This window comes from Lentinus tigrinus (genome assembly GCF_003813185.1).
Source record: "Lentinus tigrinus ALCF2SS1-7 unplaced genomic scaffold L226scaffold_6, whole genome shotgun sequence".
NCBI classification, from domain to species: Eukaryota; Fungi; Basidiomycota; class Agaricomycetes; order Polyporales; family Polyporaceae; genus Lentinus; species Lentinus tigrinus.
In genome coordinates this window covers 1,048,580-1,074,264 of record NW_027137915.1, presented here as the reverse complement: position 1 = coordinate 1,074,264, position 25,685 = coordinate 1,048,580, and the positions used below count along the sequence as shown (strand labels likewise).

Below are 25,685 nucleotides of genomic sequence, written 5' to 3'. Positions count from 1 at the left end.
TTGCTTGGGGGAAGTGCTAGTGAGTACCCGTCGGACGGAGAACAATAGAAGAGTGGGCTCAACGCCCAAGAAGACAGACTTGACGCCACTAGCCTTAGAGCCCTCCTCGGCGTCCAAACTCGTCCCTTACTACGCTACTGGTGCATGAGTCATATGACACAGCACTAGAGCGTTTCCACTGATACGATGTCTTGTGCACTTAGGGCGGATGGCCGAGGGGAGAGGAGCAGATGCCCCGCAAGCCGATACGTAATCTCTTGTTATACGAGCATCATTACATTTCACCGAGAATGAGTGCGGCCGCGCGCTCAGCAAGGATGTACGTCGGACCCTGCGTGTGTCCAGACGGGATGAATGGCTATCAAAAATTCGTTCAGTCAGAAGCAAAGACATCCCAGAGGAATGTTACGCACGAATGCAGACGCGTCGACAACGCGCAGCCCAATAGTTCCTCTGACCCTCAACTCCGAGTCGAGCGCACCTTCCGCACCCTTTCCCATGGCCACAGTGCCGACAGGATGGTCGATCGTATCGGTGTTGTTTCGGATGTACGCGTCAAGCTCCTCGTCGGTGTGCGCTTCGCCAAACGCGCCGAACTCGCTGAGAATGTAGTCCGACCAGGCGGGCGCGGCCACGAACGCGCGTGCAGCCTTGACGGCTTCTCGCATGACTGCTACATCCACCTCAGTGCCGAGCAGGTTCGGGTTGATGATTGGAGCATCGAACGGGTCGGTGGAATTCAAGGTCACGTTCCCGCCTATACGAAGTGTTCGGCGTCGACGCGGTCGTCAAGGTCAAGACTGAATACTCACGAGCAGTAGGGGAGATTACGGCAGTGATGAACGAGAAGAAATGTCCCTGGGTAGGAGGAGAAACCCTCTTCGAGACGAATCCGTCCTGCGGAGGCAATCATCAGTATAACGCTCGCCCACCCTAGTGGCGGGCAACGCGCACGGTGGTTATCATCTCAAAATGGGCCGAAGTCGGGCCCGCACTGGGATCTTCCGCCCCTAGAGCAGCGAAGAACTCTGAGGCGTTGGGGACCCGCAGCCAGCCGAGCTGGCTGCCGCCGGCCAGTCCTAGAGGACCAGTTCCGTTGACTTTCCACTGCGCCAACGCCTCGGCAGCGAGCGTGGCATTGCGGCGCAGGTTGTCGAGGGTATCATTTGAGTTCACCAGCCAGGAATTGCCAAGAAAGGCGTGATCCTGCAACGATAGCTTAGCAGAACTCAGAGGCAGGACAACGGGGAACATCGCACATGAAGGTTCTTTCCGACGGAAGGAAGATCGACGAGAGGCTTGACTCCCTTTGATGTGAGATACGCAGCATCGCCGATACCGGAGAGCATGACTGGTCGCTGATGAGCTGCAAGACATACTGGTGCAAAAAAAGGACTCACGTATGTGAGGTGTCTTGATGGAGCCCGCTGAGAGGACAACCTCCTTTCGAGCTTGTAAAGTGTGAGTAGGGCCTACATACATGAATCATTGTCAGCATCGAACTGAATATTGAATGAGTAAAGCTCACCGCTAGCGCTCTGAGCGATCTCGATGCCTCGCATGATCGGTTTGCCTGACTCGTATCCTAGCGGCAGTACTTTCGTGACACGCGTGTTGACTACAATGTCCAAGTTCGTCCGATTCCAAGCTTCAGCAAGGTATGAAGTTGCTGACGACACTCGATGGCTGTTGTAAATCTGTGAACATCGTAAGTTTCTTGGAGCGCTAGGATCTTGTGGGGGCTCACAGTTGTCTGTGTCCAACCTGGTAATGACGCTGTGAGTAGACGACACCAGAGATGTGTGAGATATACCGACCAATTCCAATAGTATTCCCGGAGTTGTAGTCCAGATTGAAGGGAAATTGGTCCGGGAGCTGGGTCGTCGTGTTGATGACTCGGGGGTCTGTCGTAAGAGGGAACCCTGCTACACTGATCGGGACGGTTCCTACTCTCACCTAAGCGTTAGGATGATGGGGAATTGCGAAATTGCACACCGTTGTAATGAATTGACGGGTCAAATTCGCCAGTAGTATTATGGCGATCAGCCGGCAGCGTCATCCTGTCGAGCTGGCGAACAAAGGGAACAAGCTTCTTCCACGACCAACCCTCGTCTCCTGCAACTTTGGCCCAACGATCATAGTCATCTTTCGTGCCCCGGCAGAACGCCATCTGATCTATACGAGAGTCCACTAAAAATAGGTTGCTTGCCTGTAGTAGCTGAACTCACTGATGGCTGTAGAACCACCTAATACAAAGCCGCGAGGGTAGACGATAGGACGATTGTCAAGTCCAACCTGTGGCACTGTTGTGAAGTTCCAGTCCTGGCAAGATCGGTTAGATACGGTATGGCGCATGCGTTCCAGAACCGATATGAGGAACGCACAAATTGGGATCGGACTAGAGTAGATGCTCGTCCAGGCACGGAGATATTCAAGTTCATGAAGTCGCTGCAGGTGCATTTAAGATCTGCATGTGCGGAGGTACAGGAGAGGCAGCGTACCTCCCTCCGGCCTCAATGAGGAGGACTCGCACATGAGGATTCTCGGACAGTCGGGAGGCTGCCGCACCTCCACCAGCCCCAGCTACGCAAAGAATGATGTCAGCACAGCGACTACATTTGCGACGAAGAAACGTACCGCCCACTATAATCACATCGTATGTGCGTTCAAGAACTTCTTTCGTCGGCCCTTGAAAGAGGTGACCGAGAACTTGAACGACGCTCAACACCAGAGCCAGCAGGATGAGCACGCATCTATCGGACATGTCGTCCAGCCCGCAGCTCTTGGGTCAGTGCAAACAAGGGCTTCTGAGAAGCATCGCGACCGTCCCCCCTCCGCCTTAAGTGCGTCTGCGCAAAAGATGCCGAGACGTCCCTTCATGAGCGCGAAGCTCAAATGCCGTGGACACGGGACCGACAGCTGTCAGAGCGGCGAGCCGTTCATGATGCATGATGGGGAGAGAAGGCTCAGAGAGCAAGAAGCTTTGATAGCCCCAGGGGGGCATCAGGATAGCCCGCATGCCGAGATTTGGGCGGTAGGGCTGCCGGTGGCAGAACACAAACTTTCAATATTTGATAAAAAGGCGTATGGATGGGCCGACAATGCCAAGGTTGAACTGACAAATACACAGCTACCATGCTGTCTCTTGGTCGGTCGTCGAAGGTCGTCATCTTGAGCCAAAACCAGGACTCGAGGTCAACCGCTGTATCCCCATGGTAACCAGAGGAGTCGGAAGATACCGCGACGAGAGGACCTGCTTGGACATGTCCATCCGGATGCGCACCACCCAATAGGCTAGACTCGAGACTCAAGACTCAGTACTTAGTACTGGTCGTGTACATGAGGGTAGCGACTGGCACAAACTTTGGGACGCTTGAGTGAGACCCGAATGAGGCCGAGGGGTCCTCGGATGTCGCCGGGTGGCTATGGGGTATGGCGCGCAAGGCGCCTCGCTTCGCCCACACTCACTGGGCCACGAAACTCTACCTTCTCTGCCTCTCGAACAGGAAAGGAGAGGCCGAGATGAAGACACAATATCAGTCACAGCTATGGTCAGCATGCATGTTCTGAGTGAGCAGGAGGTGCGTACTATTAGCTCAACCGATACTTCGCCATTCACTCGCAGATGGCCCATGGAGATAGCGCTTCATGGTAGAAAACACTGTCAGCATCATTCTAGCTAAGAAATGAAGCAACCTGGAACTCCATACGCTGGCTACAGAACTCGCTTCCTATCGCCAGAGAGATCTTATACCGAGTTGGAGCACCAGCGCGCTCCGCGCGACCACAACTTGTGGGCGTATGGGTAAGGATGCGGCGTAAACGCTGCGCGCAAAACTCGCTGAAAATTGCCCACACACATAATCGCAGGTTCGTGTCACATCACCGGTCAGCGCCGTAGGGAGGTCGTTGGCAGGGCCTGTCGAGGTCGACCCGCTGGTCATGATGACTATATCATTCGAGACCACTGTGTTTGGGCGGGCCCACTGTTCTATCCTTCTGCTCACTTTCCTCCGAACACACGACTCGCTAAGCACTACCCGCCGTCATGGCAGAAACTATGCTCGAAGCCTGGGACAAGTCTCTGGATGACTCCTTCTATGCCCCGGGCGAAGAAGAGAAAGCGTTCATGAAGGCTACCACTGGGATACGCGACGATGACAAGCTACGGAGGCACATCATCACAGTCCAAAGGAAGGCATTCTCGGTAGGGGGAGTGGATTGCCGTCAGTCATGCCGTGCCTCAACGATGTCTTCAGCTATGCCAGTATCCGTGCATCCGCATATTTGAGTTCATGCGGTGAGATAATCATATGTACTCATTTGCTAATGGAAATCTGACTGCTCCTGTGACAGACTGAAGATGGCTCGTCTACCGGCTTACCCCGATCTGCTGAAGCTAGGGATGGACAGGCCTAACGCTATCCTGCTCGATCTGGGGTGCTGTTGTGAGGCCGCCATTATATATTGTATCACTCGGCAGGCCGTCCTTCTAACGACGTTGATATGCCAGTTGGAAACGACGTGCGTAAAGCCGTGCTCGACGGATATCCCGTTCAGAACGTCATCGCATCAGACTTGCACTCACGTTCGTACCTCACCTGAATGCTCTGTACGATCTATCATAGCTAAATACCGCTCATGTGCAGAGTTCTGGGAGCTGGGACACGAGATGTTCCGTTCGACGGAGTCCACGTTCCCCGCGCGATTCGTGACAGGAGACGTCTTCGACCCTTCGTTCCTCGCCCTCTCCCCTCCCCTTCGACTTCGTTCGAGAGGCCTCAGGTCGGCGTGCCACCAGGGCTCTCCTCCGTAACCTCGCTCGACGAGGTCAAGGGCGACATCTCCGCGATGTTTACAGGAGCATTCTTCCACCTCTTCACCTTCGACCAGCAGACGTACCTCGCGCGCCTCCTCGCAGGGCTCCTCTCTCCCCTTCCCGGCTCTATGATCTTCGGCGTTCAAGGTGGCCGTTCCGTCAAAGGTCTATGGACACCCGGCCAAGGTACCCAGATGCACGCGCATTCTCCCGAAAGCCGGTGCGAGATGTGGGAGGGCATCTTCGGAGAAGTCGGGGTGAAGGTTGAGGTGAGGGCGAGGTTGAGGAAGGAGATTGGCGGGGACGACTTCTTTGGCACTTGGCCGGGAAATACCGACCCTTACCATGTGTTGGAATGGTCCGTGACGCGTGTCTGAAGGCGCAACATAGCATCTGCAGTATGTGGAAGAAACAATCCAGTATGCCGATGCAGCGATTGACTTTTCTCGATTGCCTAGGTTCTGACACATGAGAGCGGCAGAATGCTCGGCAACTTGAATACATGTCGGTCCTACTGTATACGGTGTAGAAAGGCGCGAGAACTGCTCACGAAAGTGGACGCGTCGACAATGTGCAGCCCAACAGTACCTTTCACTCTCGACTCAGAGTCAAGCGCATTCTACGCGCATTTGCGGAATAACGGAATGTCAGTCGAATGCTGGCTAGCAAGGAAGTTAGCGGCGGCTGTGGCCCAATTGTAGCGGGGCCTGCCAAGTCCGCTCCTCCTCACTCAAGTTTCTTTTCCGAGTTCTGACGTGCTCGAATGGGCGACCATATCGACCAGGCCTCAGGGTCGCAGCTCCGACCCCAGCGACTGCCAAGTCTGCCCCAACTCACTGAGACCGGGAAGCCTCTTCATTCTCAGGTGGGGCTCCTGTCATTCTTCGGCCATCTATCCTTGAGAGCTCAAGATTGGTCGCTGTTAGGTTATTCCACCCAGACTACTGTTCGGCCCACACGGTCGCCACCCGAAGGTTGTGGGTGCATGGGTAAGTTCCCACCTTGGGCGGCACTGATCAGCCTAGAAGTTGCTAAAAAACGCCTGCAGACATCTCCCGTTGCTCATCCCTATTCCTCGGAGCGCCGTGTAAAGGGCTCGCCGTGTGATGGCCGGCGTGCTGAGCTGCTGAGATATCACTTGAGACCTTCCGCAAGGTGTGATGTTCTCCTATCCCCGCTTGTGAGTACAGCCCCATCCGGCAGCCAAACTTGCCGTCTACTACCGCCATGACTGCTGAGACTATGCGCGAAGCCTGGAAGAAAGCCCTGGACGACTCTTTTTACGATCCGGATGATGAAGAGAAAGCGTTCATGAGGGCTGCTACTGACATCACAGACGAAGAAGAGCTCCGTAGGCATATCATATCTGTTCAAACGAAGGCATTTTCAGTCAGTAACGCACTCGCCGTCGGTCGTTCTCTTTGCTGACAAGGTCTGCAGTTGTACCAATATCCATGTATCCGGATTTTCGAGTTTCTGCGGTGAGCTGAAGGAGATTTAACAACAGCAAGTTTAATCTCATGTGGGATAGGTTGAAGATGGCTCGTCTGCCAGCATACCCGAATCTACTCGAGCTGTATGTGAAAAGATCAGACGCAATACTGCTGGATATAGGTTGCTGTTGTGGGTGGTGGGTGACGTTGTTCTCAATTTTTCTCGAATCCCTTCTAATAGCGATACGCAGTCAGCGTGCGCTCAGTCGGATGGAAAGACGACTAGATTAGTTATATACCTAATAGCGATACGCAGTCAGCGTGCGCTATATACAGATGTCAGTAATGAATGTGTGAGTATGGAGAACATCGAGGCATACCTCAGTCGGATGGAAAGACGACTGAGGAAAGAGAGAGAGAAGGCGGGCGAGGTGTATGCGAGCCCGCGGAGTCCGAATCAGTAAGTAAGGAAAGTAAGTAAAAGTAAGTACGTATTAACAGTCCGATTATCTACAGTAAATGTCCGTGCAACGCTACGAGTTGCCATGTCTTTCTCCTCCTGCCCTCGGAATCTCAACACCTTCCTGACTAGCTGAGGTGTCAGTTGGCAATGACGTTCGGAAAGCCGTCTTGGATGGATACTCTGTCCGAAACGTGATTGCCTGTGATCTAAAATCAGGTCTGCACCTTCACTGGTATCCCTTTCTATCTCAGCTGAAATTGTTTACACGCAGATTTCTGGGAGCTGAGACACGAGATGTTTCGCTCAACCGCTGCGTCCTTCCCGACGCGCTTCATAGCAGGAGATGTCCTCGATCCTCATTTCCTTTCACACTCTCCTCCCTTCCCGACCTCACCAGCCATTCCATCCCACATGCCCCCGGGTCTCTCTTCCGTGAACTCGCTCAACGAGCTTAAGGGTCATGTCTCCGCAATATTCACAGGAGCCTTCTTTCACCTATTCACCTTCGACCAACAGACATATATCGCACGCCTCCTGAGTCCTCGCCGGCCTTCTCTCACCACTCCCCGGCTCCATGCTCTTCGGCGTCCAAGGCGGTTGTACTGTCAAGCGTGTATACACTCCTGGACCAGGCGCACACATGCATACACACTCGCCCGACAGCTGGCGCGAGATGTGGGAGGATATTTTCGCAGAGGTCGGAGCGAAAGTTGAGGTTAAGTCGAGATTGAGGAAGAAGATTGGCGGGGACGACTTCTTCGGGACGTTTCCTGGTAACACAGATCCGTACCATGTGTTGGAATGGTCGGTCGTGCGGGTTTGAACTTTGGAGCACGTGAAGATCGGTCCGCCTACATGGACGGAAAAGAACTTCACGCATTGAGTACGCCAAGTTCCCCAGTCTCGTCAGAACGTTCAGGTTATTAGCATTACAGAAGCAAGAAGTTACGTGTTGATACATTGGAATATTATGCCCCAAGGCCTCAATTGCTCAAGGTAGCGCGGACCAGTGAAGCCGCGCGCTCCGCGAGGATGTACGTAGGACCCTGCGTATGCCCGGAAGGAATGAAAGGCTATAATCATAAAGGTTAATCGTCGCTCTCCTCAAATGCAATGCATGATGACTCACGAAAGCAGACGCATCAACAACGCGCAACCCAACCGTCCCTTTCAATGTTAAATTAGCCTCCAACGCGCCATCTGTCCCCATCGGAATCGTGCCTATCGGATGATCGACAGTGTCCGACTGGTCGTGAATGTACGCGTCCAGCTCGTCGTCCGTCTGAGCCTCCCCAAATGCGCCGAACTCGCTGATTATGTAGTCGGCCCAGGCGGGAGCGGCCATGAAGTTGCGTGCCGCTTGGATCGCACTGCGCATGATCGCGACATCGACATCTGTCCCAAGGAGGTTCGGGTTCACGAGCGGGGCATCAAAGGGGTCTGCGGATGCAAGGGAGATGTTTCCGCCTGCAAAAGAAGAGAAGGATGTAAGTTCTGTGCATTAGTGGGAGAGTATATATGGACGTACGAGACGTTGGAGATATGACGTTCGTGACCATTGAGACGAACCGGCCCGTGGCAGGCAGCGCAACGCGTTTCGATGCGAAGTTATCCTGTACTCAAAGTATCAGCCATCCGGGCCATGAACGGTGTATGCGCACTCACACTGATGATTAGCTCGAAGTTCGCAGACGTCGGTCCTGCACTCGGGTCCGTCGTGTTCAACGATGAGAATACGCTCGAGTTCGTGCGGAGCCAATTGAACTGATTTGTTGGCGGAAGACCAAAGAAGCCCGTACCATTGGCCTGCCAAAGTGCGAGCTGCTCTGCCGCGAGGGTCGCGTTGCGGTGGACATCGTCGAGTGTAAAGTTGGCGTTTACCGTCCAAGGGTTCCCAAGGAAGACATGGTCCTGTCGGAACAGAATAAGTCGTGTCATATATCTCGGAGGTGGGCCCCAACTCCGCTCAATCCTGCGTACCTGCAGATTCGTCCCTATGACTGGCAGATCCACCAAGGATGTGATATTGAACAATGCCAGATGGGAGGCATCGCCAATACCGGAAAGCATCACTACAAGGTATCTATGAGCCCATCTAAACTGTCGGGATTCACTTATGTCTAGACGCACAAATGTGGGGGGACTTGACTGATCCCGCAGACAGGATGACCTCCTTAGCAGCCTGCATAGTATATACTGTTCCTGTCATACAGTTAGGAATCGCGATCCGCCGGTATACACGTGAGACTCACCATTCGCAGACTGCGCGAACTGTACTCCCCGCATGTCGGGCTTGCCGGAGTAGTTGCCCACAGGGACAAGCTTCGTGACGCGGGTGTTGACAAGAATATCAAGATTCGACCGGTTGAAGGCTTGCGTCAGATACGAGGTCGCGGATGTGACCCGCCGGCCGTTGTGTATCTAGATGAGAGTGAGACAGATTGCACCGGCTGTGTGTCGCGATCCGCACCGTAGATTGTGTCCAACCTAACAGTTACTGTCAGCACACAGTATGAAACAATCAAAGCATAGCTGCTTACTGAAGCCAATGGTGTCGCCGGAGTTGTAGTCGAGATTGAAGGGGAACTCCTGTGAGAGTTCTTGCGAAGCGTTGAGACCCCGGGAGTCAATGGCGAGGGAAACTCCCGGCACGCTGATGTCAACGACACCTAAGAGCAATGAAGCATGAACGATGGGTATATTGGGGAAGATATGAAGACGAGATACCGCTGGTGTTGTGAATCGTAGGATTGAATTGGCCGGTGGTGTTATGACCGTCAGTAGGTGCGGTCATATTGTCGACCTTCGGAGCACTCAGTATCTTTAGCTGCATGGACCCGTCCGCTTTACCTTGAAGATAAACGGAATGAGATTCTCCCAGGACCATCCATCATCTCCGGACACGTTAGCGAAGCGGTTCCAGTCATCTTTAGTTCCACGGCAGAAGATCATCTGATCTTCGCTAACGTCAGCGCAATCCTTCGACATGCGGAGGATGGAATGATCACTCACTTGTTGCAGTGGAGCCGCCCAGGACGAAACCTCGTGGATATGCGACAGTGCGGTTATTGAGACCAACTTGCGGCGTCGTCGTGAAATTCCAATCCTGTATGTACAGCGGTCAAGGCCATCATCCCAAGACTGGCAGTACCGAGGCTCACAAATTTCGAGTGTGTGAGCGTTGAGGATAGTCCTGGAGCAGAGATATTCTGGTTCATGAAATCGCTGCGGGAACGTGGGTGAGGCCTTGCAGCGTGACGGTGGCAAACCGGCTACGTACCTGCCACCAGCCTCAATGAGGAGGACTTTCGTACCCGCATCCTCCGTCAGACGGTTGGCCATGACTGCTCCCCCAGCACCGGCTGGATTCTATTGGTGAGCACTCTGTAGACTGTACCCAACCCTGAGATGAAACAAGCGTACCGCCAATGATGATGAAGTCATAGGTCGTATTCAGAAGCTCGCTGGTCGGACTCTCGAAAAGCGCCGCATAGGCTCGGGCAGCGCAGACGGTGAGGAGAAGAAAGCTGAGCATGTTAGATGTCTTCCGCTTAGACGGCTAGCACCTAAGGGTCGGGGAGACGGACAAGGAGTCAGGAGGTCCGATGACGCGTATGGGGGAACCCAGGGCTTATAAGGATCCATGCCCCGCACGCTACGTAGGATCGTGCCTTCAATGTAGATGATGTTTCAGCACTAATTATAATCAGTGGCGGCCGAACGACGGCTTGATTCCGGTCGCGACACATATGACGGGTGAGCCTGAGGGTACCCTTGTGGCGTTTGCGCAGTGTCTAAGCCATTACGGTGGACAGCGTGCGAGGAGCATCCAGGGACATCGAACCGCGTTGCTCTCGGCGTACCTTATGAATGGGCGACGACCTAGATCAGCTCTGCGAGTGTACGCAAAGGGTCGGAATGCAGCCATTCCCATCTGTTGGATCGCATGAGAAGTGCAGCGGAAGAAAGGCGTACGTAAGGGAGCAGTTGATGCGTATACACGCGTGTGTGAATGCGAAGCGAAGAACCAGCATAGTAGCTCGGCATCTCGGCATCTCCGAACCTTACGGCAGTATTTCACCCTAACTTCATTGTTGGGCAAGCAGACCAGGGCAGAGGTGATCAGAGTGACCCGCGGCATAGGTGGTTATGATTATAGTCAAAGCTGGAGAGCAAGGTGCAATGAACGGTGGCAGTCAAGTTGAACCGTATTATCCGAGTCAACAAACTGGCAAACTAGCCCAAACATAGATAAGCGCTCGAACGGTGGCCGAGTCCGAAAGTCCGACTGCTGATCATGTTGAGATCAGAACCCGCTACCATCGGGTCACTAACCAAGAACTTCACAGTAAGGAGGGATCGGCAATGCATGGTGACAGCTAGACGGTTGCACTGCATGTAAGTAACCATGATAAAATGCATCCGCACACTGTCAGTTGACTACATAGAGCACTAGAGCCGGCTTTTGAGACCACGCGAGATGAGGTGACAACTGCACAAGAACGAAGTTGAGGGACATTACACGGGACTGCTATCCTTGGCAACGGATTGTACGCCGATGTTGTCCATCTCCACAGAGTCCCAATTCTGTGAGGCACGAACGTCAGCCAATCTCATGGCAAGCGACAAGGAGCTAACCCATACCACGCGCGGGGCCTTGTCATCTGGTGACCTTCCTGAACCTTCCGTATTGGCCGACTCCATAGGGATCTTGGAGATATTGATGGCTACCGGGCCACAAGAGCTGAAATTAGTGTCCATGGGGTTCCCGTTTGTGTCGACATTCCTGAAGCCTATAGTTGTCGAGCCGCCGCTATACTGCGTGCCACGCTGGCCAAGCTTGGCGCGAGAGTTCAAGGAGGTCATAAGTGTGTTCGAGTAAACTAAATCAATGTGTTTATCAGCGAGAGCGCAGTGATTATTCACTGTGTCCGACATACCCTTGCTAAGAATGAGCGCGCTGTGCCAGGTCGTGAGCGCATGGGCATCTCGGTCAAGAAAGTAGTGCTTACACGATCAAGTGGATATTCGTCTCCGGCATTCCAAGGAAGAAGCCGAGCTCCAGGACTGCGGACAGAGCGCATGCGCAGCCCGTTTCGACCGTAAGCCGAATGAGCCGGTTGACCATCAGGCCGCTGCGCTCAAATGCCTTCGTGCGCTGCTTCACGCTATACAACTGTAGCGTAGTCAGTACTGTTAACTTGAATCATACCCCCTGGGGCAGGACTGACCAAGTAGCACATAGACAACATGATAGTCTGTCAGACAACATCAGTCAGGGATTCAGAGCGGATGGCAACGTTGGCAGAGAGATCGCACCATGTCTGTGAAGGCGCTGCCGCCCAACCAAACCTGCACGAGCGGCGTTTGAGCGCGGACGTTACGTCGATCATATTTCTTCGGTACTCACAATAGTGCGGGCAAACATATTCGTGTCATGCAGTCGTTCGATGTCCTTCAACCAGATGAACTGTCACCAAGCGGTCAGACATCGTTGGACAGGCTATGATTGACGCATGCTCACGGAGATTGCAATAGCGCATGCACCACCGGCCTGTGCGAGCGCAGTCTGCGACGAAGATAGATTAGTGTTTCGGGTGAAGTAAACTTTGCAGCTGCGGCTCACTATGATGATGATGATAGGGACCACTCGCCATCTTCCTAATTGGTATATCCGCCAGGCGTAGAACGTCTGTACCCAGACGGAGACTGGACCGCGCATTGCCGTCAGTACTACTCCCAAGAATAGCCGGGAGATCTAGGGCTGGCTACTCACTGACACTCGAGACGATCGGCAAGCCGGTGAACGTCCATCCCGGAAACTGGAGGTTTACCGGCCGGCCCCACCCCGCGCATAGCGTCTGCCACGCCTCTGACGCGACCACGATGCTCTGGAAGACATCCAGCGCAAAGATGGTGTACACCGAAAATACGATAGCGAACCGCTCGCGGGGGAATGACACATGGTAGATGTCTAAGACGAGTGTGAGCGGCCGGGCATCGAGGATGGGGAGCTAGCCGGAGCGCGGACGCACAGAGTTGGACAACTGAGATACCGAACAGCATCCATGAGAGCAGGGCACCTATGAGCTGGCGCAAGCGCGAGAGAGCTTTAGCTCTTCCAGAAGACGCGTGGAGTTCGCCGCACTCACGATGGGCCCGATACTGTAAGAGGATGGTAAATCAAGACTTCATGACGTCGGAAGGACAACAGACGTACCGGAGGAGGATCTCAGGCGAAACTGGCGGCTGCGAGGGGTCGTCTGCCATGGTCGGGGACTGAAGGCTTGCACTGGAGACGGTGCCAAAACCCCGAATATCTTATAAAAGCTGCAACTCTGATAGAGTTCACCTGTTCATGCATCCAGCCAAAGGAGCATCAGCTTCCTAAATCGACGTCTTCCTACGAGAACTCTCCGTACGCACCCTCCTGATTGACCTTGGCACTCCCTACGGTCGGTATGCTCCCAATAAGGCGTCGGACCACGGCGCGGGCGATGCTCTTGCGAGGGACGTGGGGCCAGCACGAGGGGAGTACCACTGAGCCGGCGTGGTGGACGAACCTTCGTTGACTCCCACATATCACCACAGAAGTCCAGAAGGCGGTCAAGATGGAGAGCGTACGCACGGAGCACGGGCTGCGTGGTGTTTGTGCGAACCCGTGCTACCCGTCGCCAATTCAAAGCGAGGGAAAGGGGAACGTAATGCCAGGCGGCTTGCTTGACATTAGAGCGCTTCTTCCCCACTTCGGGGGTTTTTGAAGACTCTGGACAATGTCACTCGTAGTGCAGTTGGAGTCGAGCGCAGTGCGATGCACTGACTTCCTGTTATTCGTTTGACAAAAATTGATCGTATTGAGGGGAAGCCGAGTTCAGCGCGACATTGAACGCAGCGGCAGTGATGTAACACGGCGTCCCGGCAACAGTGCGCCACGACGGGATCGGATCTAAGAAGCAAGTATTGTCGTCACTGGTACGGTCCAACTGCATGATTTCGAAGGTCTGGTTTCAGAGGGGAGCGTTCCTATCAAAGAGTACCCGTGCCACTGTGCTGCTCATTGTGCAGGAGTTGCGAGGGAACTACTCATGGAGAGAGGATGGCCTCTAGCTTGCGCAATCGGCAAATGCGGTGCGATCTCATCCATCAGTCAACGTTAAATTTAGAAGAAGTCGAAAGAACGAACCTGCTTTGAAGGGAGTTGGTAGAAGTGCCCACATCAACTAATGCGATCATAGCGCATGCCATCGTCGAAATTGAACGGAGCACAGTCTCGCAAGGGAATATTGTCCTTGGAGTAGTCAGCGTAGACACCATTACATCAGGAAGTAGAAGCGGGCGCAGGAGAGAAGTACGATGAGGTCTGGCGGAACTCAGTCAGCATCCGTCCGGACTCAATGCAGACTGGATCATTGTTTCGTACTCACGTTCCTCCGGTGAATTCTTCTGCACGGGGTTCGAAGTGAACGTTGATCAGTACGATTGGCTAGGTATTGCATCCATTAGGATACCGTCTCGGGGCTGATGGGAACGGAACCGATAGCGGAAGCTGGCCCCAGATCGATGTGGGACCTGGGTACGAGAACGCCACGAAGCCCACGATGTCCCAATTCGAACATACCTATGCACGCGGCGACATGCCAGGCACACCAGGGCACACTGTCTAAATATTTAGAAATGACGCACCTGACTCGACGCAACCGAGGGTGGTTTGGACGGCGTTTGCGAATGTTCACGCACGGCGTAACTTAATTTTCGCCACTGATACGCGAAGGACGTGGAGCGCGTGTGTCTCGCTGGCATCCGGGGCACGAAGGCAATCTGACCTCTCAGGGGATGCTTACAATTGGATCCGACCGCTTTGTCTCCAGCCACCCTTGCTCCCACTTCATCGTGGATGTCGAGATGTTGACTACTCGTCCATCGGTTGAAGGTGAAGGCCGAAAGCAATGTACGAGAGAGGTTATAGTGAAGAAACGCCCTGAGAACAGCCTTTCGGCTGTCAAAGGACATAAGTGAGAAGTGAACTGCAACACGTACCATCCACGGTCCCGGGCATTGGGATCAGGGCCTCACTAAGCCGTAGTCAACAGGAACAAGGTCAGAGTTGAGGCCTTTGAGGGGACCATGGCACGGCCGCGAAGCTTAAGCGGAACATGCCAGAATATCAGGAAGTTGATACCGCTGGTCGTGCTTTGACATCCCGCAGGGATTGACCAAAGAAGTTGGAACGGCAGAACGAGGGCTAGGCATGGGACCAACCTGATCTATTGCCAATCATCCATACCAACTACGCGCAAGCCATCCGATCAGCCCAGCAGCGGCAGCACTGGCTGTCACCGCGAACAGCATCTCCTGGTCGTTCCTAAGTCTCGCAGGCAATCGTTCACTCTCCTCCGGGCGTGCAGATGATGTCGTCTCCTCCTCCCCGGTGGCGATTTCTGCGAGCTCGCTCGCGGACACCTGAGTCGCGAGGTGCACCTGCTCGAGGACCACACTCAGCATCTTCGCCTGCTCATCGAGCTTCTCCTGCAGCCGATCGGTCTTGTCCGCGAACGTAGCCTCGGTCTGCGCGCTCATCTCCTCAACTTTCCGTTCAAATGTTTGCGCCAAGCGCCGCCGCTTCCACGGCTCAACGAGGACGATTGCGAGTACGAAGACGGCCATGTTCAGTGCGAGCACCGCGAGCTGGCCATACGTAGATGCGCTCCGGATTTTGTCCGACCACACCTGCTCTTCGTGGTAGCGGTTGAGGATGACGCGCATGAGCTCGCTGAATTCGCGCTCGACCGCGTCTTCGGCTGCGGCCGCGGCTGCCTTTGCGCGCGACTCGTCGTGCTCGCGCGCGTGATCCTCTCGTACGAGTGTGGTGAAGCGGCTCACGTCCTCGTCCGTCCAGTGCGACTTGCGCTGCAAGAGGTCGTTGACTTCGCGCTGGGACTTGGCACGCTGCAGGACGGCGGTGTCGTGAGCTTCCTTCGCTTGCCGGGCCGCTTCTCGCGCGTTGTATATCCTCGCCTCTGCAGAATGAGCATGATGGTTAGCAACTGTACGTGCAAGTGGGGCACAAGGGGGTGGAGCACTGCAGCATGCTCTTTGGCACATACGCGCAGGAATATATCCCTGATAGCTTGGTACTATGCGAGTGCCACAAGCGTGCATCCATTCGGGCCCACACGAGCTAAGAAATGCAAACGCACCTTGTTCAACGACCTTCCGCTTCAGCTGGTCAATCTCCTCATATCCCGTCGCCCGGTTCAGCTCTTTCCCCAGCTGCGCAAACGTCCGCGCGACCTTGATTGTCCACTCGTCCCCGCGCTGGCGCATCCCCTTCAATGCCTCCGTGCTCCAGTCCTTCATACGCGTCGTGAAACTCTCCAATTGCGCATCGCCTGCGCCGTAGAGGGACGGGGAAGGGTCCGGGAAGAATTGAGGTGTCGCCTGCGTATGAGTGCTGCCAGTGCGTTGTGGTGCATCATCCGGCGGTGCTTGGGACGCAGAGTCTTCTGAAGGAGGTGGCACTTGTTTGCTGTCCGGTGGTGGTGGCAGGGGTGTAGAGTAATATCGTAGCCTAAGATGTGCATTAGGAATGGGCCTGTGGCATAGTGTATGTCGGGAAGTAGAAGCAGATGATCGGAGGGCTAGGGAGGGTGTCCACAGAGCGCGACGGTACATAACCGCATGAATAAGCCCGCGCGGACGTGCGTAGGGTCTATGAGTCGAGGCAGTGATAGTCAAGAAAGTCGGAAGGTCGTAAGGAGCTGAGACTGCCCGCGGCACGGTGGGCGCGAAGTTGTACGCGTTCCCCGCGCCGACGAGAATCCGTAGTTTCCGGATCCCGAAGTCCTCCGCTACTGAACCCGACATACTTGTTGGGTCTCGGAGCAGTTTTGAGGTACGACCTGAGATCATTGTATAATGTTACAACTACTCTAATCCATGACAGGTCTAGCAGTCAATCAGCGACTAGTCTAGAAAAGAAAACCGACAGGGACTCGGCGTTCGGAGATGACGAGAGTGATATAGTAAGAGAAAACAAAACACACAGCAGATCCAAATGAGAGTCGACGATGTATGTATGTACGGTACTGTGCGATGATGCAACCACAACGTCTCCCCATCTATCCTGCCCCAGAGCCGCACAATCACTCAGCTCCAGACATCCGTGAGGAACCTACTCCTCTCCTTGAGTAGCTTGACCTCCGCAGCACCCTCGACCTCCGCGCTGCCACCCTTGGCCTCGCCGAGAATCTTGCACAGCGTCTCCTCGACAGCCTTGCTCATGCTCCGTGCGTCACCGCAAATGTAAACGTATCCCTTGCCGTTGAGAATCGCGTCCGCAACGGTCTCGCGGTCCTCCCACAGCAGGTCCTGCACGTAGATTTTGCTTCCGTCGGGCTTGTACACCTCACGCGAGAATGCGCAGCGCAATGTGAACTTGCCGTGCAGCTCCTTGGCGTACTCGGGCCACTCGTCCTTGTAGAGGAAGTCCTGCGTCGATGTCCTGCAGCCGAAGTACAGACGGATGCTGCCCCAGTCGGCAAGACCCTCCGGACCGTTCTTCTCGATTGTGCGACGCGCCATCGCGACACGCTCCTGCACGAAGCCGCGGAACGGTGCAACACCCTGCAAGACACATGTCAACATCGTGTAATCACCCAAGTAGATACTACGTAACACTTACAGTACCAGGACCGATCATGATGACCGGGCTCTTGGGGTTGGTCGGCAGACGGAACGTGGAGCGGCGGACATGGATGGGAACCTTGTAGACGGTCTCCTGCTTGTACGCGCCACGCGGACCCTCGATGGCGTACTGAGGAGCCACGACACGACCAGGCTCTTCCTTGGTGTCGATAAAAGGTGACTCCTCTCCGTTCGCCGCGTACTTGAGGTTGAGCAGGAAGTTTGAACCAGTGCCGAAAACCCAGCGAGTGCCAACGCGTTCATGCCCCACGGATTGGTACTTGAGGACAACACAGGTGATGTGAATCGAATGCGGGTGAAGTTTCGGGCTGGACGAGATGGAATAGTATCGGGGCTGGAGACGGGTTATGGAGGAAACGATGATGTCGAAGGGAATCTTCCATGCAGTGGTGTTCTCCGGAGTAGGGAACGCATGAATGTCGTTACCAGCAGCGACCTGGAGAACCTCGCCAAGCTTAAGACAACCGTTGTGGACAATGTGGTTGTACTCTTCCTTGTTCGTATTGAGGTTCTTCAGGAAGGCCTCTGCCTCGGGGGTAGGCGCAAACTTCGACAATACGCCAAGAATCTGGCGACCGGCAACTGCGCCGATGTCGATGTAGTGACGCAGCACAGTAACGTAGGTAGTCGGGACGGGGAAGGGAACCTTGGCGAGCGCAGGATCAAGTGATTCGATCTGAATGACAGTGTCCTTCTTGTCGTGGAGGCCGAGAGCACAGAGCAGACGCTCAACCTCAACCTCAGCGTTCGACGGCCAAACGCCAACGTGGTCACCGTGCTGATAAGTGATGCCCGAGTTCTCCGTGTTGAGTTCCGCGTGAATGCAGTTGCGGTCAGCGCCCTCACTAAAGAGTTCGCGAGCAACAGTGATCGGCGCGGGGTACGGGTTCTTGGCATCGTGGATACCCTTAGACCGGGTGAGAGCACGAGCAGAGAGTTCACCTGACAGAGCATTAGTTATGCCTACCAGCGTTCTTATGGCACTCCGGATACGTACCAAGATATACCTTCTCGGAAGGATGGTCCTCGACCTCAGTGACAACGAAGTCAGGTGAATCACCGCCTTGGCCTTCCTCAACACCCATGACGCGAGCGAACTCCTCCCACATGCCGTCCTTCCACTCGAGGTAGTCCTCTTCCATGCTCTTGTCGTCATCGCCCTCTCCACGCTGGCCGATACGGACAGCACCCATCTTGGTGAGGTCGGCGTCGACGTTGCGGGAGATGAGGTTGTAGTGCTCGTACGTCTTGTTGCCGAGACCGAAGACGACATACTTGAGACCCTCGAGCTTGTGCTCACCGCTCGAAAACTCAAAGCTGTCGTCAGAGAGGTTCTGGCAAAGGGTGACGGCGTTGTCGGTGGGCTCGCCCTCGCCATAGGTGGCCATGACGAAGAAGACGCAGCAGTCCTCCGGAACCTGATCGAGGTTCTCGAAGTCGTACTCCTCGGGATCACAGACGAGGGACGCGAGACCGAACTTCTGCTTCGCCTCCTTGGCGAGACGAATAGCATACTCCTCCGCAGTACCTGTTTGTGAGCCGTAGAAGATGACGATGCGCTTTTTCTGCGGACACGTCGCACGCGTCAAGATATGGCAGCAGCGAAGGGATGAACGACTTACGCCTTCCTTCATCTTTGCAATGAAGTCCCGAGGGTTTCCTCCGCCAGCATTTGCTTTCGACGAGGATGTAGGGACAGTCTTGGGCTTCGAGGCTGCGAATAGCTGGTCACGGAAGAGGTAGACCGCGGCAAGGATCACCCCTAGGGCTAGGACTATGATGTCGGACGAGGACGCCATGGCCGACGACGTCTAATATGTCGACGACAGACGATGAGAAATGAGGAAAAGGAGGAAGAAGGGGAGAGGGAGGGAAACGAAGGGACGGACGTGGTGGACTACAAACTGCGGGTTATAAGTATCGTTTTAAAGTGAACCCAAATAAGGTAAATCAGGCGAGATTGTAATGACCACCAGTGCTTAGTCAGCGCAGGCACACCTCCGATCCGAGTCTGGTCCTCCGAGTAGCCTAAGCTAAGTAAATGCGACGCAGTTCGATATATAACTATGGGAACACGGTCCTTCGAAGACTACCAGACTCCAGCTGAACAGTGCTCTATCACATCATGTCCACCGACACCAGATTTTGCCAGTTCATACCCTCAGTGACACTGACTCAGACTAATTGGCTAGTCCGATACGCAAACTTTCTCTGTCATGCCCATCCACCCCGTTCTCACCGCAGACGCTATTGCGCGTCTCCGAAGCATGCGGGCATCACCCCGGAAGCAAATCAACCACGTCAGACTCCAGCTGTCAGCTACCTGGTCATTGTCGGTGTAGTAAGTACAGCGGTTCACGAGACCGTGCCCCCGATGGCGTCGGTATTTTTATGCAGGAACATTGCAGGTCGACGTAGAAAATTTGAATCAGAACACATAGAGTAGGAGCAGTACTACGTAGTCGCCGGACTGCCGAGTCACCGAGGCACCGCCCCCCTCTGCGGCTCTGCCACGATATAATACAACTGTGCTCCTGAAGTTAGGTACTCTCGTACTAGAAAGGCACAATGATAATTATTCTCTCACCGTGCATGCTACCGGTGACGCTACTTGACAGGCTGCCAGGTCTCTGCGAGCAATCGCGGGCGGTCGTCATCCGGACTGGTTCATGTTCCCTGATACATGCAACTCCGACAGGCGAAGACCATAGCGGCGTCGATGAGCAGGAGCCATCAGAACGTCTCCTCGAAACCGCATGGAACCTCAAATTGTTTGCACTTCAATATGCGACCTCCCGGACTCGCCTCTTGTGGTCTGGACATGTCGAGGCTGCTCCGGGGTTACACCACAAGATGGGCGCACAATAGGCGTCGCCAGGAATGGATTCAACATCTACGTCAGGACCCAGATATTCCCAATGAGGCGAGGTTAAATGCAAGCAAGTTGAAGGGTTCCAGTAAGACACGATCACGGTAGACCACGGTGAACTCTTGCTATCACCATGGGCGCCAAGTACATAATTCATAGGGACGATCGAAATCTGAGATTTGGCCACGACTCGATCCTCTCCTCCTCGACCTTCCTTCCATACACCCTCACAGGCTCAGTGACACACTATCATCACTCCTTCGCTTCGTGATACACAATGGACGACGAGGCATTCTGGAGCAGCGACCCTAACGTTTTGCGCGATACCGAGTGGGATAAAATATCCTCCGAGTTCACGAATGTACGTTCAGTCAATCCATCCAATCTCTTCATTCACCGAACTAGCTCACAGGCAGGTTACCGCGAAGGCATAACAGCCGGGAAAGAGGGTGCTCTGCAAGAGGGCTTTGACGACGGCTTCGCAACAGTCGGCGCACCCATCGGACGCGAGCTAGGCATCCTCCGGGGACTCTGCTCCGCCCTCCTCGCTTTCCTCTCTCCCGCTGATCCATCGCAATCCACGTCCGATGCTGCCCTTGCAAACGAGGTTCGCGAGATTGCTGCCGCCCTCGTGAACGTCCGTTTCTCCGACATCGCGCCCCCGGACCTCGAAGCGATCGCACACGCCCGAGAACACCTCGAGCCCTCCAACGCCATGACCCAAGACGAGGATGCCGCGGACTTGACAGATCCCGCGAAGCTCAACGAGGAGATTAAAGACAAACGAGATATGGAGAACCTCGAAGACCTCATGGCGCAGGTGGGCTCGTCAAATGCCCCTTCTGTCGCGCCCGCGCGACCGACGACCGAGGACGTCACCCGGCTCAAGGCGCGTCTCATGAGCATAGCACAAGGCCTGGGGCTGCCGCTGCAATGGAGTTGACACCGCCGCGGAGGTCTGCTACATGTTCCTTGAGGACTCTGACTTGGAGTTCGCCGTGCTTTGCGGGTCCGTCATGACTCCTAGTCGGTCCTTCCGCCGTATGGGACCGAAAAATGGAGGACCTACATTCCTGGTACGTGCAGTATCACCGTGGTCCACTTTGACGTACTATTCAGCGCACACCAATTCCAGGTTCTCACGCATACAGAAGCTTCACCGATGGGAAAGTCGCAAAGCTCGTCAGGCAAGCAGACTCATGATCGGCACCGATACCATGAGTGGTCAAACTCCCTGACGCATCTCCGGAAGGATCACTCAAGCCGTCGATTTAGGTTTCGTCGAAACAGCCCGTCGGCCGCCGAGCGTGAGAGGTCTCAAGGCGACGGCGAGCTTACAAGCGAGAGGATTTCGTAGGCGGGGGGTTACAGTAGCGGCGGCTAGCCACATGGTTGCTGGATTCGTCGCTCACCTTATGGAAGATCAGCTTGTCGCTTGGTTGGATAGGACTATGTAATCCCCAAGTGCTCCACTAGACTGTGTCTGACATGCTCGTCGAGCCCCTTCCCTATGAAAACCAGCTTCCCCGTATCCGGCAGACCGAGCTCCTCCTCGTCACCCTGCTCAACCTTGGAAATCTCGTAAAGGTTCCTGACGCCCTGCAGAACGTGCAATTCTCCGGTGTCGGTCACGAAGAGCCCTTTGCAGCGCAGGACCTCGAGCGCACTGGAGGCGTGGGAGGAGCTTCCCGGCAGCTGCTTCTCCCAGAGGACGGTTCTGATCCACTCATCTAGTCGCACCATTTGCTCCTCGGTGAGCTTGGGGCAGTCGATCTGTAGACTTGAGATCCCGCGAACTTCGTAGTGTGTTGGTGCCTTCGCATGGTCGTGATTGTGGTGGTCGTGGTCGTGGTGGTCGTGGTGGTCGTGGGGATGGTCGCATGTCGATGACTTGAGCTGTGCGCGGGACTCATCAAGTATCTGGCGAGACGCGTATGCATCGACGCCGATGATATCCTTCAGGTCTATCTCTCCGCGGGTGGTTCGATAGAAAGATGCTGCAGGGTTGATGCCGCGGATGATCTCCTCCGTCGCGTCCGCCTCTGCGGGAGACACTAGGTCAACCTTGTTCAGTAGGATCACATCTGCAGCTGCGATTTGACTGCAAGTTGTGTGAGTCGTAGTATGATACTAGGACATCTATGTCAAGAGACCAACCGTAGACTCTCGCCAATGCCGTCAACCGCGTGGTCCTCTTTCATTTGCTGTGAAACAAATTGAGCCGCATGGTCGAGATATAAGCTATTGAATGTACCTGTCGACCAAACACTGCATCTACTACGCACACGACTCCGTCTAGGTGTATATCGCGTCCGAGCCCCATAGCGTACTCCTCGTTTTGCCAGAACATAGATGCTATGGGACCTATGCTATGACGTCAGCGTACATCGCAAGAATGCAGCGTCGCCTCCTGCGTACCAGGATCTGCCAGTCCCGTTGTCTCGAGGAGGATGTGGTCAAAGGCGCCTTTACGTTGCATCAGCTTCTCTATAGCGGCGACACCTGTGTCCTTAATGCTGCAACATAGACAGCCATTCGCGAGCTCCAAGAACTCTTCTGACTGTTGACTAGGATCATCCGGGGATGAAACGTTGATGGTCTTGGCTGTACAGCAAGTTGGCAAGGCCGTGGCCGCGTGGGTATGGTTTGGAGCACGAAGACTATGGAAGCGGAGAAAACGTACCTTCGATGTCCTGTGTCGCGGGAGTTTTGTTCATAACTCAGGGTTCTGGCCACACAAGATATATGCACCCGTACTTACAGCCGTGTCCCCAAACTCGTTCATGATCACTGCTATCCGGTACCCATGTCGCTCCGTCAAGATCCGCCTGCGCAAGTCCCCGCACGTCAGCCCTTACGCCTCTTCCGCACCATCAAGCAAACTCGGACACAGTGATCACGCCACGCACCGGACAAGGGTCGATTTCCCAGCACCAAGGAAACCACAGATGATGGTCAAAGGCACCGTTCGCGGCGGTCCGCGCCCCGCCGAGCCATTGTTTGCAATCGGTTCCGAAAGGCCGTGCGAGGCGTCCTCAGGCTTTGTAGTGTCGAGAAGCTCGCTAGATAGGTTGCGGCCTTAGTCTCGCGTCGCGTCGTACCGCAAAGACAAAGACCAAGAGACAATGCGTACGGGATGTCGTCGTTGTCGTCCATGGCTATCAGGGTGCGCGTAGTCGGGATGGCTAAGCAGTATTGATGTTTGCGGCGAAGCCGTTTGTGCGAGGTGACCGAGAGAGGGAGAGACGCGATCGGGCGTTTGCCGCCCCTGGTCCCGTAGCGAACACAGGGCGGCGGCGTTGCAGCTAACTTACACCTCTTCCCCTTCCTTCCTGTTAATCCCCTCCGGGCTCTTCTTCTCTGCACTCTCATTTCGACCTTCTGCTGTGATGGACGCCACACCTTACTCTCAAGACCAGCTGCGCGAGCTCATTCAAGGACCCTCCGATGTCGAGTGGACGTGCGTCTGGGATGAATGGTTAGCCGCATCCGACAGTGACACTGACCTCCGGGGCTCTCTTCTCTAGCTATGAGATGCGGAGACAGTGTCAAGAGATTCTTCCGCGTCTCTTCCTTGGGCCCCTGCAGGCCTCCAAGTCCCTCGACACGCTAAAGAGTCTTGGGATTACACATGTGTACGTCGCACCGTCAGCCACAACCTCCTCGGCGCGATGGTTCGGAGAGGCTGAGCGACTCTCTTCCACTGGCGATGTTTAGTGTGTGCATACGAGATGCGAAGGAGGCGTTCTCGGTGCGGCCACGGTATCCAGAGCATTTCCGGTACATGGTCCTGGACGTGCAGGACAGCGAGGAGCAGAACCTAATCCGTCTCTTCCCTGAGTGAGTGATCCGTCCTGGCTTCTTCTCACAAACTCCGCGCCCAACTATCCCTCAACGTGCGATGTGCCACCTGCAGGGCAAAGAAGTTCATTGACGACGCCATCGCGCAAGGGGGTTGCGTTTTGGTTCATTGTAATGGTACGCGCCACCACCATCCGCACACGCGTTGTGCAGTCGCTGAAGACCGTGTGCTCTCATAACAGGTGGCATCAGCCTCTCTCCCTCTTTTGTTGTGATGTATGTTATGCAATACTATGGGCTCGCCTGGGAGGACGCGCTGCACTTGGTTCAGAACCGGAGGTATTGCATCTCACCTAACGGCGGCTTTATGACCCAAATCAAGGTTAGCCTTTCTCCTCGTCACAACTGTCATTGAGGGTTAACCCTTACCGATTTCTTGCAGGAGTATGAGTCGATCTACAAGGCCAAGAACGCGATCGCCTCTCACCCCCAGCAGCGCGTCGTCTCTGTCCGTCGGAAGCGGTCGGACGAGGATGATGAGGACCATATCCAGCGGTATTGTGACCTTTTCAACGCATACTGTCATCAATTCTGATATGTGTTCAACAGGGAGGGCGAGCGCACCAAACGGATACTCATGGACGATGATGACGACGACGCAATGGAGACGTAGTCGCGTCCGTCGGATCACGCTCCCTGCGACTCGTCTTTTTCGCTGCTCTGACTGGTACTCTACATCTGTCTCGATAATCCCTACTGCACAAGTACCTGGTTCCCATGCTGTCTACATTGTTTATATCACTTGCTGAATGGGAGTTGGCTGCCTATTTCCCCGTGGACCTTTGCACTGACCGATCCGCAGCACTTCATACTCTAGTTCCTGGAGGTATCTGACATGCAGTGCTGGAAGGGGCGACCGAGGACTGGCCGCCTGCTGGTATTGCCTCTCCTCTGTGTCGAGGTGTGTTTGCAGCTCGGCACCAATCCACCTTGCCACTTGCCTTCTTACCAGTACTGTTTCACCGAAGGCCTTACGACCCTGCGCGAATTTGAAGATGGAACAATGGAATCTCTGCCGTGTATATTCCGTACGGCACCGATGCCGCTCTCTTGCGGTTATGCTTCAGGTGAAAGGGCTTGCTGACCTCGTGTAGTACGCACGTCGCGTAGGCCTTGACTCGAACCTCGAGGTTAGCCCGCCTGGTGGTTCATCGACGGCAGTCCAGCCTTCGGACCCTTTGTCTTCTACTTACATCGGCGGAGAATTTGACAGCCTCCGCAGTGTCGGATTGGTTTCAGCCCGACAACCGGCGTTACCCAGTTAATTTGTGGGTGACATGGTGAGCAGTTGCTGACGACTGAATACGATGCGCAGTGAATGGAGAATCAGCAATAGTCTCAATCCACCAGGTAATGTCCACTATGCTTCAACTGCGCACTCGAACCCTGACTGATGATCAACTGCACTATCATAATTGGTATCATCTGGACGGCTATGGCCCCTCTATAATCCGCTAAGGCTCCAGGACAGCTGTCGTATACTCACGGTCGTTGTTGGAAGTTATGATAGCCACCACGCCTCATTCGGCGGGACCG

At 54.7% G+C, this 25,685-nt stretch overlaps 11 protein-coding genes across 11 annotated transcripts; 5 read left to right on the top strand and 6 right to left on the bottom strand.

The window, feature by feature from the left end:
* Positions 1 to 232: 232 nt before the first annotated feature.
* L226DRAFT_482483 (alcohol oxidase) lies at positions 233 to 2,957 on the bottom strand. Its single transcript, XM_067676970.1, has 14 exons — positions 2,638 to 2,957; positions 2,502 to 2,583; positions 2,385 to 2,448; positions 2,229 to 2,322; positions 1,996 to 2,175; positions 1,818 to 1,946; positions 1,748 to 1,764; positions 1,529 to 1,697; positions 1,401 to 1,472; positions 1,260 to 1,351; positions 955 to 1,206; positions 813 to 897; positions 414 to 757; positions 233 to 358 (listed from the first exon to the last, which is right to left on the bottom strand). The coding sequence occupies exons 1-14, from the start codon at positions 2,762 to 2,764 to the stop codon at positions 275 to 277; spliced, it is 1,791 nt and encodes a 596-aa protein (XP_067538329.1). The 5' UTR covers positions 2,765 to 2,957; the 3' UTR covers positions 233 to 274.
* An 843-nt stretch (positions 2,958 to 3,800) lies between these two features.
* On the top strand, positions 3,801 to 5,193 carry L226DRAFT_600530 (uncharacterized protein). Its single transcript, XM_067685675.1, has 6 exons — positions 3,801 to 3,805; positions 3,871 to 4,207; positions 4,260 to 4,300; positions 4,357 to 4,448; positions 4,514 to 4,588; positions 4,650 to 5,193. The coding sequence occupies exons 2-6, from the start codon at positions 4,049 to 4,051 to the stop codon at positions 4,814 to 4,816; spliced, it is 534 nt and encodes a 177-aa protein (XP_067538328.1). The 5' UTR covers positions 3,801 to 3,805; positions 3,871 to 4,048; the 3' UTR covers positions 4,817 to 5,193.
* Positions 5,194 to 6,046: 853 nt separating this feature from the next.
* On the top strand, positions 6,047 to 6,304 carry L226DRAFT_568766 (uncharacterized protein; the record flags this gene model as incomplete). The annotated part of the gene is made up of 2 exons (XM_067684211.1): positions 6,047 to 6,208; positions 6,260 to 6,304. The coding sequence occupies 2 exons, from the start codon at positions 6,047 to 6,049 to the stop codon at positions 6,302 to 6,304; spliced, it is 207 nt and encodes a 68-aa protein (XP_067538327.1).
* Positions 6,305 to 6,824: 520 nt separating this feature from the next.
* Positions 6,825 to 7,545, top strand: L226DRAFT_331259 (uncharacterized protein). Its single transcript, XM_067673996.1, has 2 exons — positions 6,825 to 6,931; positions 6,987 to 7,545. The coding sequence occupies exon 2, from the start codon at positions 7,010 to 7,012 to the stop codon at positions 7,427 to 7,429; it is 420 nt and encodes a 139-aa protein (XP_067538326.1). The 5' UTR covers positions 6,825 to 6,931; positions 6,987 to 7,009; the 3' UTR covers positions 7,430 to 7,545.
* A 153-nt stretch (positions 7,546 to 7,698) lies between these two features.
* On the bottom strand, positions 7,699 to 10,250 carry L226DRAFT_458548 (alcohol oxidase; the record flags this gene model as incomplete). The annotated part of the gene is made up of 15 exons (XM_067675448.1): positions 7,699 to 7,788; positions 7,845 to 8,182; positions 8,244 to 8,328; positions 8,381 to 8,626; positions 8,696 to 8,787; positions 8,846 to 8,917; positions 8,968 to 9,136; positions 9,186 to 9,202; positions 9,256 to 9,384; positions 9,443 to 9,518; positions 9,566 to 9,672; positions 9,728 to 9,821; positions 9,877 to 9,940; positions 9,996 to 10,077; positions 10,139 to 10,250. 15 exons carry the CDS (start codon positions 10,248 to 10,250, stop codon positions 7,699 to 7,701), a joined length of 1,773 nt encoding a protein of 590 aa, XP_067538325.1.
* A 594-nt stretch (positions 10,251 to 10,844) lies between these two features.
* On the bottom strand, positions 10,845 to 13,404 carry L226DRAFT_532530 (uncharacterized protein). The gene is made up of 14 exons (XM_067680275.1): positions 13,142 to 13,404; positions 12,936 to 13,067; positions 12,868 to 12,880; positions 12,751 to 12,805; positions 12,492 to 12,689; positions 12,342 to 12,424; positions 12,240 to 12,284; positions 12,126 to 12,185; positions 12,035 to 12,067; positions 11,947 to 11,973; positions 11,728 to 11,891; positions 11,656 to 11,675; positions 11,360 to 11,598; positions 10,845 to 11,302 (listed from the first exon to the last, which is right to left on the bottom strand). Exons 2-14 carry the CDS (start codon positions 12,983 to 12,985, stop codon positions 11,234 to 11,236), a joined length of 1,056 nt encoding a protein of 351 aa, XP_067538324.1. The 5' UTR covers positions 12,986 to 13,067; positions 13,142 to 13,404; the 3' UTR covers positions 10,845 to 11,233.
* A 1,585-nt stretch (positions 13,405 to 14,989) lies between these two features.
* L226DRAFT_435641 (uncharacterized protein) lies at positions 14,990 to 16,096 on the bottom strand (the record flags this gene model as incomplete). The annotated part of the gene is made up of 2 exons (XM_067674751.1): positions 14,990 to 15,732; positions 15,913 to 16,096. Coding segments are annotated over 2 exons (927 nt in total), but the record flags the coding sequence as incomplete, so codon positions are not given.
* Positions 16,097 to 16,604: 508 nt separating this feature from the next.
* Positions 16,605 to 19,294, bottom strand: L226DRAFT_504176 (cytochrome P450 oxidoreductase). Its single transcript, XM_067677971.1, has 4 exons — positions 19,042 to 19,294; positions 18,417 to 18,984; positions 17,397 to 18,361; positions 16,605 to 17,338 (listed from the first exon to the last, which is right to left on the bottom strand). Exons 1-4 carry the CDS (start codon positions 19,216 to 19,218, stop codon positions 16,862 to 16,864), a joined length of 2,187 nt encoding a protein of 728 aa, XP_067538322.1. The 5' UTR covers positions 19,219 to 19,294; the 3' UTR covers positions 16,605 to 16,861.
* Positions 19,295 to 20,417: 1,123 nt separating this feature from the next.
* Positions 20,418 to 21,231, top strand: L226DRAFT_610974 (uncharacterized protein; the record flags this gene model as incomplete). The annotated part of the gene is made up of 2 exons (XM_067686221.1): positions 20,418 to 20,649; positions 20,701 to 21,231. The coding sequence occupies exons 1-2, from the start codon at positions 20,566 to 20,568 to the stop codon at positions 21,229 to 21,231; spliced, it is 615 nt and encodes a 204-aa protein (XP_067538321.1). The 5' UTR covers positions 20,418 to 20,565.
* A 416-nt stretch (positions 21,232 to 21,647) lies between these two features.
* On the bottom strand, positions 21,648 to 23,536 carry L226DRAFT_610973 (cobW-domain-containing protein). Its single transcript, XM_067686220.1, has 8 exons — positions 23,422 to 23,536; positions 23,198 to 23,350; positions 23,050 to 23,116; positions 22,972 to 22,981; positions 22,707 to 22,892; positions 22,543 to 22,652; positions 22,446 to 22,492; positions 21,648 to 22,389 (listed from the first exon to the last, which is right to left on the bottom strand). The coding sequence occupies exons 1-8, from the start codon at positions 23,442 to 23,444 to the stop codon at positions 21,738 to 21,740; spliced, it is 1,248 nt and encodes a 415-aa protein (XP_067538320.1). The 5' UTR covers positions 23,445 to 23,536; the 3' UTR covers positions 21,648 to 21,737.
* A 141-nt stretch (positions 23,537 to 23,677) lies between these two features.
* Positions 23,678 to 25,129, top strand: L226DRAFT_504171 (phosphatases II; the record flags this gene model as incomplete). Its single annotated transcript, XM_067677970.1, has 7 exons — positions 23,678 to 23,748; positions 23,816 to 23,923; positions 24,006 to 24,128; positions 24,205 to 24,266; positions 24,332 to 24,471; positions 24,532 to 24,644; positions 24,699 to 25,129. The coding sequence occupies 7 exons, from the start codon at positions 23,678 to 23,680 to the stop codon at positions 24,760 to 24,762; spliced, it is 681 nt and encodes a 226-aa protein (XP_067538319.1). The 3' UTR covers positions 24,763 to 25,129.
* Positions 25,130 to 25,685: the final 556 nt, after the last annotated feature.